This window comes from Podarcis muralis, chromosome 1 (assembly GCF_964188315.1).
Source record: "Podarcis muralis chromosome 1, rPodMur119.hap1.1, whole genome shotgun sequence".
Lineage (NCBI taxonomy): Eukaryota > Metazoa > Chordata > Lepidosauria > Squamata > Lacertidae > Podarcis > Podarcis muralis.
In genome coordinates, this window is record NC_135655.1 from 83,765,152 (window position 1) to 83,777,158 (window position 12,007).

At 46.0% G+C, this 12,007-nt stretch overlaps 1 protein-coding gene across 2 annotated transcripts in view; it reads right to left on the reverse strand.

Annotated features, from left to right (window-relative positions):
• Positions 1–12,007, reverse strand: part of LOC114602469 (unconventional myosin-X-like) — a 77,153-nt gene that overhangs the window by 34,534 nt on the left and 30,612 nt on the right. For both annotated transcript variants that reach the window (XM_028740721.2, XM_028740739.2), the window contains 10 exons: positions 9,458–9,604; positions 8,307–8,407; positions 7,872–7,938; positions 7,354–7,446; positions 5,365–5,433; positions 4,290–4,372; positions 3,339–3,447; positions 2,842–2,922; positions 1,944–2,068; positions 1,221–1,335 (listed from right to left, as the gene is read on the reverse strand). In XM_028740721.2, the coding sequence (XP_028596554.2) occupies positions 1,221–1,335; positions 1,944–2,068; positions 2,842–2,922; positions 3,339–3,447; positions 4,290–4,372; positions 5,365–5,433; positions 7,354–7,446; positions 7,872–7,938; positions 8,307–8,407; positions 9,458–9,604 (990 nt within the window). The remainder of the gene's footprint in view (positions 1–1,220; positions 1,336–1,943; positions 2,069–2,841; positions 2,923–3,338; positions 3,448–4,289; positions 4,373–5,364; positions 5,434–7,353; positions 7,447–7,871; positions 7,939–8,306; positions 8,408–9,457; positions 9,605–12,007) is intronic.

A 12,007-nucleotide genomic window follows, 5' to 3' on the forward strand; every position in this document is an offset into this window, starting at 1 on the left:
AATACTGTATCTATTATCTTCTACACATTGCTATAGATACATACAGGCATGCTCATTGTCAAAGTTCCTTGTTGGCTGCGTGCCTAGCAATGAAATTACATCAGGCCTGTAATTACAGTCTGTTGATTTGGACATCTGGAAAGGGGCTGGGGTGGAGGAATCGTGGGTCCTTTTTCTTTTACGAACAAAACAAAAACAAACCCCCAAGCTGCTTCTGTTTCATTCAGCTGGGTTTGCATAAGCACATATTTGCAAGCTAGTTATGCATCAGAAGCTACCCAGCGCCCATCTGTACCCCAGATGACTGCAACACTAATATCTGCCTTGTTGCTTAAGAAACGCTGGCATGAGGCCAGCACACACAAGGAGCCGCTTTGTACCGAACCAGATCCTAGAAACATCCACTCCAGCACTGTGCTGGGGCACCAGCTCCTCAAGGTCTCAAGTAAGGGTCTTTCCCCAATTGCTTTATCTGTAGATTCTTTTAACTGCAGATGCCATATCTAAAACTGGGGTTCACATCCCTTCCAATTCTGCGGAGCTGGGACCTTTTAAATGCAAAGCATGCAAGCTTCCACCGAGATTTTATAGCCTAGCCCTCACTGGGGATTGCATCATTCCCAATGGCACACAGCATGCACTGCAAACTCTTCTTCCAATCTTGGGAGAACAAATCAACATGAGCCTTTGGGGGGGGGGGAGTGTTTGATGCACACCTGGCCCCACTCAGTTCAACTGTGTCTACATCCAACCCGTGAGTCCCTTCCTCATTTGCACTGCAGGATGGGGTGGGAGGAGAGGGCTGCAGAGATAGTAGGAAGATACAGTATGCAAGAAAAAAGGAGCGGCGTATCAACACAGATTCCTTCCTCCCCCCAAAAAAACCAGGTAACATTTTCACAGCATCTTCTGAGACATTTTCTTGTGTTCTCTTTTCAGTGTCAAAATGCCTAAGCAGTGACACAGGAACCTCCTGAGAAGACACGGCCTGTGGCTTAGCAATGAGAGGTGTACTATACTTCGAATGGAGTTGCTGGGAGTAGGATGGGGTGGGTGTGTTTCAGTAAGCCTAGTCATAGTGCAGCAGAGGTCAATGATCTATGCAGAGGTGGGGACACCTCTCCTAGAAGCCACATCCATCTTGTACCCAGGCTACCTCTGGAAAGATTCCTTAGCACAGAGCGCTGCTCCACATGCTCTTTTGCACACAAAGGGCATACCTTGGTTTTCCCCAGCTTCCATTCTCTCTGGGTGCTGTCATATGTCTGCAGAAAGGAGGCACAAGTGGCTTTTGCACCGTCAGGATTGCCCCAGTTCTTCAAGAGCATCTTGTACCTGAGAGAACCAAATGAATGCTCTTGACCAGGAGTTAAGGTACAAAGCAATTTCTTTCCCTCAGCAAAGCTTCCTGCCACTGTGAGGGGATATTCCTCTCTCTCTCATTTTGCTTCTGAGTGCTGACAGGTTAGAAGCTCTTAACAGCTGGCTGCCCTCCACTGTCTTTTCCAGTCAGTCTGAAAGCACAAGCAACTGGCATCCAACTACAGAAGTGCCCCAATGCCCCAAACATTAAAACTTAGAAAATGTAGTTCGCTTGGGAAATGTTTATTTTTTGTCCTTTCCCTTCCAACCAGCCATCTCAAATGGTTATGGACGTGCAAGTCTCTTTGTTCAGACAACAGAAACGAAAGCAGTAGCCTGCAATCATTGTCAAATTTTATAGGAGACAAAGAGACAACCTGCCCAGACTCACCTTGCGCTTTTTGCTCAAAAGCAGGTCTCCTAGCTTTCCTCTTATCCACAAGCAAAACATCCACATTGAGTCATTTATTTCACACACACACACACACACACACACACACACACACACACAAAGTCCCAAAGCACTGAAGGCCACATTTGACAGCAAAATTCCACCCTCTTGCTTGCACTGCCACTTTTACCTGATGAGGAAATCTTGAAAGATCCACCGTACAGGAAAGCCAGCTCTTCGGACCTTCACTGTCTCCAGCATGCCTGAGTATCGCAGTTGTTTCAGCACCACCTCTGGATTGAAGAGATTTGGAGACTATGCAAAGCAAGGAGTGCAGACAAGCCAAGGATAGGAGACAAGAAAGAAATGACTTCCTTGTATAAAAAGTATTATATTGGCCTGAGCATTGTGAAGGGCACCCTGAGAATCTCGTATAACGAGTCCCACTTACATGAGTGTGCAGACACTTGTGAATACACACACATACAGATCAAGCAGATAAAAAAAATTATCTAGGATTGAGAGAATTGTTGCTATGTAGGATGCATCTTCAAACGTGTTAGGGAAGGGGTAGGGAACCTGTAGCCTTCCTAATGATGCTGGACTACAATGCACATCACTCCCGAGCATTGATCATGTTGGCTGGGGTGGATGGGAGATGTAGGCAAGCAACATAGGGAGTACCACAAGCTCCCTAACCCTGTGTTAAGAGGAAAGGCACTCCGTGGACTTATATGGCATAGACAGCACCACCCCTTGCATTAAGAATCCACTGAAAGAGATCCAGTCCTGGCTCAGACATCAGCATGCTTTGTTCCACTCCTTTCTGTGCTAGCTCTGGTCAAAAGAGGAGAGGACCCTGTAAGTGGCCAGACCAGTGTCACAAAACATTCCCCTATTACCACAATAGGCCCTATTTTTTTCTGCCTGCAGCTTTGGTGGGTTATAAGCTCACCATCTTTTGAAGAAAAGGGTAGAAAGTCCCCCAAACACCAACACCACTTTCCAGTCTAGCCTAGATATCATTTAAGGTCTGGTGGCTCTCCACCTGCCTTGCCCAACTGTCTGTTGCAGCTCTAGAAAGTCACCTTTTCCTGGTTGGGCTTAATGCAGCGAATGAATAGAGGGTTGCAAGTGCTGAGCGTGGCCATCAAAGAGTGTAGGGAGTCCTAAAAAGAAGAAGAAAAGAACACTGAAAAGGAGTCACTTTTTTGGAAAATTAAGATTCTGACCTCTCTCTTGCCCCCACCCCACCACCAGCCAGTCATATAAAAACTTTGTGGATAGGATGGGGAAACAGGAACCTCTGAACAGTGGGTTTTGTGTGGCCCAACATTTCTTAAAGGTTGTGTACATGCGCACCGAATCTGTGCTGAAGGCAAACAGTCACCGCATTCTCATCACACACACAACTTTCTGACCAGGTTGGGCTTAGTGGAACGCAGTTTTGCTAGTTTGCAGTGGCTGGTGGCAATGCACAGCAGTGACTGGTTAATGCTCCCTGCAATCCCTGGAGCAAGAATTGGGGCTTCTGCTGTTATGTCTGAATGTCTGCCTGCCCTTTCATCGGGCCTGCTGCTCCTACCCTGAACTGTGAGCTGACAGTCGGCCTGCGCCTCTGAGTTCCCATCTTCAGTGTGTCTTCACTGCTGCAGCCAGCAACTCTTTCAAAGAGATCATAGATGAAATCCAGCCTGCAGACAAAGAGGAGCATAAGGCAGAGAAAACATGTATGTGGTCACATCTTGCATGGGGGTTATGTTCTGAGAGTGCTGCATATACGCAAAATCACATATACCCAGATCACCACCTTGGAACTGGGCCCACATGACCATCTTTACCTTCCAAGCAAGGTAGAGAGCTTTTAAGTTCTCAGACTGGGATGCTCTCGCAAGATCTTGCAGGGCTGCCCAAGTGCAAGAACATCCCAGAGTCCGGTAAGCAATTCTGAGAACTTAAAAGCTCTTTCCATGCCAGAAAAACCCATCACAAAAGGAGCTTTTGAGCTCTCTGCCTTATGTGCAATTAGCTTGTAAGATTTCAACTGGCTGGCTTTCAACCATGTAAAGCTGAAATCACGCAAGTTAACTGCACGCAAGATGCAATCATGCTGTACTGCCAAATTCCAAAGGCAGAAACGCACAGGCTGGTGCTGCCTATCTCTTTCTGAAACTGCATGATGCATTCTTTCCTTCTTTTGATGAACTACAGTGGTCCAGAGCAATCTTGGAAAGTGCTGCATTACACTGGATCTTATGGAAAGGTTGGGTACCTGAAGTCCCGTGGCAAAGAGCTGATTGACAGCAAAAGCTCCAACAGCCATGAATTGCCTCTGGGGGCTTGCAAAATGGTCCAAAGCATGTGCTAGGGCTCCATGCCAGTTCCCCATCCTTCTGTCTACAGTACTAAATGTCCAAGAAACAGCTTCCCTGCCCCCAATCAAAGTGTTCAGATGTTATGTACACTCTGCAACTCTGCTCCATGCCCATCTGTAGCTCCCAACCAGTTTGGGCTTCGTTCGAATACAGTTGCTTACCTGCTGTCTTTCAGCATGTTTAAAATATCATCTCTAAAGGTGTCTCTGTTTTTCTCCAGAAAGCCCCTCACATCATAGAGGACCTGCAGGTGACAGGTTGCAACACAAGCATTAAAATGTGCCATCATGATAATGCACAACACAGATGCATTGAACAAGGAGGAAAAACTCTTGAACTCACACACCCAAAGCTGCCAAATACCTTATGCATCTCTCAAGCCCTTTATTGATTAAGAGCAGGGGGAACTAGCCCAGAGGCGATATGTAGGGGCCTGTTCTGCTATGTTACAGGAACAATGTACTGTAGTAGCCACCAGAGTCTTGGACAACATCTAGGAAGACAAGTCCAAACATCCCCTCTCGGCCATTAATCTCACCAGGTGATCTTGAACCAATCAATACCTTTCAGCCTAGACTACCTCAAAGGGTTGTTATGATAATGCAATGCAAGTGGGGTCAGACATGCCACTATGAGCTCCTTGGAAGAAGGGTAGATAAAAGTGTCAAAGATAAATAAATTCTGCAGCCCACTGCCTCTCAACAAGTGTTTAATTCAACCTCCCTTCAACAGCAACCCAGTAGCCACAGCAGGGATTAAATCCTGCTGCCTTGGCTGCGCCATCCTGTTCCCTCCTGGGAACAGGGCATGCAATTAATGCAGGATTAAACCCTGCCCTCCTGCCCATCAGCTGGTTTCAGCAGTGTTATCATCTGATGGTGGGGGGCGTGATTTGGGGGGAAATGGCCTTGCAGACCAGATTGGAAACTCTGGTGGGCCAAGACTGATAGGCTGTTCTAAACCACAGTAACTGTAATATGTGCTCTGGTCCCAAACAAGTCTATCATCTGTGGGGGTTCAACAAAATAATATTTGATAGGCCTAAACCTCAAACTGGCAACTTAAAAGAGTTTTAAAACTTGATAGAGGCTGTTGCTCACTCCCATGCCCATTCCAGAAATAAAATTCTGCACTTTAGGCCTTTTTTGTCAGCCTCCGGCTGTGGCCTAACTGCTCACTGGCTTGTAGGCCCCAAACTCAGCCAGCTGCTCAGCTATCAGGCTAAAATGCACTTACCTCTCCGGCATAGTGCTGGATTCCAAACTGAAAATCTGTTACTCGAGGCTTCATATAGTACTGGTTGTTCTGAAACAAAAGTGAGTGAAGCACTGTTTATACTACACTAGCACCTGAAGCAACACATCAGCAGCTGTTTTTAAATATCATAAGTGGTAGTAATTTTTTGCACATAACCAAGCCAAACAGTGAGGGCCAGGACCGCACTCGGGTGCAGTACTATTGTGCTTCATAAACTGTCGGTCCCAAAATGGCCGCACAGTAACCACAACAGTCAGTTAAGAGTATTTTGGTGGAGCCAAAAACAGGGAACTATCCTGGCAAACATCTTTGTCAGTGCTACAACTCAGACATTATGATGAGCCAGAAATTATCCTTCTGGAAGATTCCCTGCCTCAGACTGAAGCATCCCAGCTATGTCACAAGCCACTAGGATCAGTCTGCCTACTGGAATTCCCAGAACTGCTAAAATACAATGTTCTTCACAGAGTACTGATTGTGTCTGTTAGCTTTTAGCCATTATCCAGTAAACTGAACAAGGAAAGCTATTCTACCCTGAATTGTTAACCTAATTTTAAACCTCCACCCGCTGAATCTTAGCAGCTATTCATTTGGTAAGAGACTTAGGGTCATCTGCTTAAGAGACACATTATGCAATTCTGTTTGCTTTGCTTTGAAGAGGGTTAATTTGGCCTCACAGTTTGATTGCCTTTTCTATCAGAAGACACCAAGGGAGCCTTTCCAAGGCTGAAGCAGAGGCTCAGCCAAAGAGGTTCCAACAGATGAAGTGTCGATAACTGGTTCTTTGTGGACTGCGTTCCTCTTGCTCACTTTGTGGCCTTCTTTTAAAAATCCACAGTGGAAGTAGTTCCCATTTCATACAACAAACAGAGCACCACCTACTTTGTTCATAGATGAGAGGAAATTTAAAATATCATTATTATGTAAAGTGTAGTTTGTGGGAACACATCCTGTGTGTTAATGTGGGGTGGTGGGGCAGGGAGAAAAGAGCATGGAACAATTCCCCGAGGTTGCATCAAACTATAGTTCCATACAGGTTTTCTCTTTAATCTATACCTTGCTCCTCCTATCCCTTTGGTGTGTCAGATATATGAATCAAAACTATATACCACCACCTACTGCAATATACACATTCTACACAGGGCTGCCCCTCAATACCATCTGGAAGCTGCCGTTGGTCCAGAATGCAGAGGGTAGGCTGCCAACTAGTGCCAACCAAGCAGATCAAATACCACTGCAATTATTTAGAATAGATGCTAATTCATTTGTTTCCAGGTCCAGTTCAAAGTCCTGGTTTTGACTTTTAAATCCTTAAGTGGTCTGTGTTTCAGGTCCTTGAAGGAATGCCTCCTCCCTAAATGTTCCCTTTTTCTGCTTCATGGTCATCAGGTAAGGTTCCGTTTTGTTTCCACTCCCTACCCCCTTGTTGGGAGCTATGAGATTTGGGACTGTCTCTGCAATGATATCTTATCTTTCAAACTCCTTGTCTAAGAAGGTCTGCCTACTCACTCCTGATTCTTAGAAGGATGCTTAAAAATCATTTTATCCACAAAGATGTTTTGGTTGCTGGGAGGCAACTGATCTTGGCTTTATTTAGTTTGCCTTCCAATTTCTGGTTTGTTAATACAGCAATCCTGCAATTTATGTAGGGGTTACTTTCTGGAGATTGCACATAGTCAAAACAGATTGGGTTCAGTGGTGGGAAGGATAGCCAAAGTCTTTTTTCCCAGGTGCCTGCCTGCTTTTGGCCCCGTTGTTGTTGTTGTTGTTGTTGTTGTTGTTGTTGTTGTTGTTGTTGTTGTTATAAAGCTGAATACACACAAGTTAAAAGCAGGCTTACTGTATTGGGATTGTAATGTTTTACATTGGCTTCTATATTATTATTATTATTATTAGCCTATAATATACATTTTAGAAATGCATAGATAAATGCATGCAAGTGGTGTGTATATATGCATCTTCACTTACCCCATGCTGGTTGTGCAGCTTTTCCAAAAGGGTACTGTCTGTGCCTTTGGGGAATCTACTCTCTTCATTAACCAAGGCCAGCAAACCAAGTTTCTGTAGCCAAAGAAGAAAAAGACTTGCAGTGATCATTTAATGTAATGTTATCTTGCTCAGCCTAAAGTAAGGTTGGAGGGGGTGTAAAAATTGTATGTATGTAAGGACAGCAAACACACACACACACACACACACACACACACCCTTGAGATAGCCATGATTTCCACTCATACCTCCCCCCCTTCTTTTTCCTTACACTCTTCTTCTTTTTCTTCACAATGAACTCTTCTAACTTCTGAATGAAGCCTGTCTATTTCCATAAAAGTAACAGAAGCCAAGGTGGAGAGAGGCAAAATAACAGCTATAAACTAAGGCACAGAAACAAGCCTTGCTATTTGGGACCAAGGTCAGAGAGAAAAGCCCAGTCTACAGAGGAAGCATACTCTTGACTGCATGCTAACCCATCACACAGGAGAGAGGCCTACCTTCTCAATAAGATCCAGGCATTCTGCATTGTCCATCCAATCAATGGCTTCCCAGCTTATCCCCTCTCTGCCAAAAAGAGAGGGGAAACACAAGTCAGGCACTCATATTTCCAGAGAGCAGGGGTTAAGAAACAGCAAGACGCTTTGGACAGGACAGAAGTACAAGAAAAGGAGAATATCATCCCTGGGAGGGGAAAAGCAGAGAGGAAGGTAAAACTGCTCCCAGGCAGCAAAGTAGTGGGCGACTCTTGCTTTTATCAAGCTTTCCAAGGATTTCCTTGACCCCCACATGGATTGTCAGTGATGAAATCCAAAGCGGCTTTTCTGCTAGCAGTTTTTCCTCCTCCACCTGAGAGCAGTGGGCTCTCTTGGTTGCCAGAGGCCACTACCAATAAGCAATAGCCACTGCTTCCTGAAAAGGCCACTTTTAACTACCTGTTGTACTCAAGCTGCTCCAGGGAGAATATGTGCTTGTTGAAGTACTCCTGGAGCTTCTCATTTGCATAGTTAATGTTAAACTGCTCAAAACGATTCACCTGTGCGTGTGACAAGAGAAACCAATATTAGCACCCATGTTCTTGGTCTGGGGGGAAAATCTTTTTTCCCTTGAGGGCTGCAAGGAAGAGGAAGTGCATGCGGGAGGCAGGGGAGGATCAGCGGAAGTGCCGAGGGTCAGCTTGTTATTGCCTCTCCTGCCGGCTGCTGCCAGTCTGGGCATGCAGTGGCACAGAAACCACAGACTGCAAATGACAAGACTGCCCGTTCAAGGTGAAAACAGGGCACATAAAGAAAAGGATCAGTGAATGAAGCTCACTGGGTGACCTTGGGTCAGTCGCAGTCTCTCAACCTAATCTACCTCACAGGGTTGTGGCATGGATAAGTTGTTGCGTGGTTGAGACCCATCAGGGAAGGAAGCCGGGTATATAGTAATAATAATAATAATAATAATAATAATAATAATAATATGCAGTGCCACCTTAAGCTCTTTGGAGAAAAGGTGGGATATAAATGTAATAATGAAAGAGGGGAAAACACAAGGGAGTGCATGCCCATGTAACATACGTGCCAAGAGAGTTTGACTAAATGCCTTACCAAAGTAATTTTCACAGGACATTGTCAGAGTTTGGGGAAGGGCTGTAGCTCAGTGGTAGAGCATATGCTTTGCATGCAGAAGGTCCCAGGTTCAATCCCTGGATTCTCCAGGTATGACTGGGAATGCCCTCTGTCTGGAGCCCTGGAAAGCCGCTGCCAGTCTGTGTAGACAATACTGAAGTAGATGCCTGACTTGGTGTATTTCAACAAACAATATACAGGGTGTAGTGATATACAAGCAATTTTTGTGTGTGACTTTGACTTGGTGTACGGCAGCTGCCTTTGTTTCCAATTTCAAGAATGAGGTTCAAGGGGCAATGACCATAACATCCCCTGCCCAACTGGCTTGGTATCGAGCAATATATGTTTCAATGTACTGAAATTACCCTGGAAGGCCTCTGCCTTGCCTCCAGGTAATCAGCTCAGCTTGTTTTCTGCATGCACTGAAACTTCCTTTGGTCCATGCAACAATCCCCAACAGTTTAATTTCTAACCTGGAAATTCTCAAACCCGAAGATATCCAGGATTCCAACAGACTTAAAGTTTTCCTTCCCTTTTATCTTTGAGTTAATCTTGCCAATGATCCATGAGAAGCACTGTGAATAAAGGGCCATGGCGAGGGAGTCTCTAGAGTCAGCAGCCTAGGGGCAAACAAGGAGGAAGACAATGCTTGTCAGTAAGCAATGAAATGGGGGAGGGGGGGAGAGACACCAAACATCGCTCTATATGCTGGAGAGCAACACAGCAAACTATGGGGAGATCGAGGCAGCAAAGGCCTGGCAAATGAACAGTATCCCTGGGAAACTAATTTTAAGTATAGAACAGCAGAGAAACTGCAGCTGAAACTCAGGTGCCTGAATTGCCAAGGACTGCTATCAAGCATGCCTCCCAACTCCATCTGTGCCAAACTAGGCCTTGTTCTCACCATGAGAAAATGAGGTATAAACCTGGGTCTGGACTGCAAGTGGGAGACTTACATACTATATACATAGGCATGTTTTGAAGAAAAGGGTCTAGCCTAGTCTTTTACACAGCATGTGAGCCTTCCATGAAGAGGAATCTGAAAAGGTCCAGTAGAGACATGTAGTTTCATTGCCTTGGTTACTGTTTGTGAGGGTTAGGCCCTTGTCAGTCCAAGCTTTCTTCTCTAGCAGGGGGCCTAAAGAAGCCCCTTTGCTTTCCTCCATCAGCTGCCTCACACTACCAAGTCTCTTCACTTCTCAGAGGCAGGGCCGTCTTTACCCGGGGGTGCAAGGGGTGCGGGGCACCTGGGGGCTGAATTTGGGGGGGGGTGCCCAGCACCCACCACTGAAGCTCTTAACTATCTACCCGTTATGAAATAATAAAGAAGTCTGTTCAAGCTAGAAAAACAAATTACATATATACCTAGGTATTACCGAAATGTATACCTACTGTTTCACTAAAGGACTTTCGACCTTGTGCACTCATTTACCAAAGACGCGCTGGACCAGCGGCACTTGTCAGACTCAATGACAGCGCTTGTAATTCACAACGGTGCCGTGCACGCGAAATTAACTCTTACATCAAAATATTATGTTATGTATTGTATTGAGCTACTATGCAGCAGCGGGGTCAGCGGCACCTTTGACACGACTGATGTTTCTCCTAAGTAGGTGCCTAAACAATACTTATAAGTTTAAGTGTGGTGGTGTTATATACTTAAGTATAAGTATACAATATTGTAAATAAATGAGCAAATAAAGAAGTTTGTTTCTTTTAACTCCCTTCTTTCGTGAACAAGAGATAAGGCATAAGCGTGGTGTCTGACATAAGCATAATAAAAGTTAATTTGGGGGCTAAACTAAATTTGGGGGCGCTGGGTGGATCTTTGCACCCCTGCGGCGCATATGCTAAGACAGCGCTGCTCACAGGAAACCATAGATCAGAAGGCAGGAGAGCCATAAGGTCTCTCCTTTGGCTCAGTGACCACCACTGTACTTTAGAAAGCCTGAGGCCTAAACCACATGTTACAAGGAATACTTGGTGGCTGCCTCCTTGCATCTCCTCGGTAATATTTAGTCAAGGAAGATGCATGATGCCAGCACATTGAGACTTTCCCTGCCCCTGCTCTGCATCACTGGCTGCTGCTTGCAGGGGGAAAGGAAACTCTGGGCACAATGATGCCCTCTCAAATGGTCTTTAGCTAAACAGAGCCGAAAAGACATGGTGGAAAGATGCAGGTGGGCAACAGCTACACATTCCCTGCATTGTATAGTTTGGGCCGGAGCCAACTGCGCTTAGCGAAGCACAGACAGGGAGGAGCAGAACTCAAGTGGCCAGACTGCCTGGTAATTCAACATCTCTGCAACATCTTCCAGGAACGGGCGCTTGACTCAACACACCCGGGACTAGGACAAAAGCAGGGGTGGGCGGCACACAGACACGTGCGTTCTGTCAAAGGCCCCATTGACTGGCCTCAGCTCCTTCTGTCTAACACACTGGAAAATGCCAGCGCTTGGCATTATAATTAGCTCTGCGTACACTGCAAACTGGCTGGCATCATATTCTCTCATGCATCTGGCAATAGTTGGCTGGCATTCCTGGAAGGCTGGGACGGGGAAAGTGGGCATTTGGCAGCAGGAAGTCTAACTAGTGAGGAAGGGCTATTGAGGAGTGCGGCACAGTGCCCTCATGTTCTGCTTGCGGGTTTCCAATAGGCGTCTGATTTGCCACTGTGGGAAGAGAGTGCTGGACTGAGTGGGCCTTTGGCCTGATGCAACAGGGCTGTATCCTCTGCAGAGTGCTTGCTGCACTTATCTACAGGAGAATCCATTTAATTGCTTGTTGCTTCTCCAGAGACACCCAGCTCACATTATGCAGCATCTGCAGCAGAGATATCGGGGGGGGGGGGGAGAGACTCAGGCCTGGGGGCCAAATCCAGCCCTCTATGCCACTCTACCTGACCCACAGGTTTCTACTTAGACCACACACCTTACTGGCCCCTGGTCTGCACCCTCCTTGAGAGTTTTGCCTGGCTGGAATATGTCCCTGAACTCTGCGAATGCCTCTTGCTCATCTGGGTG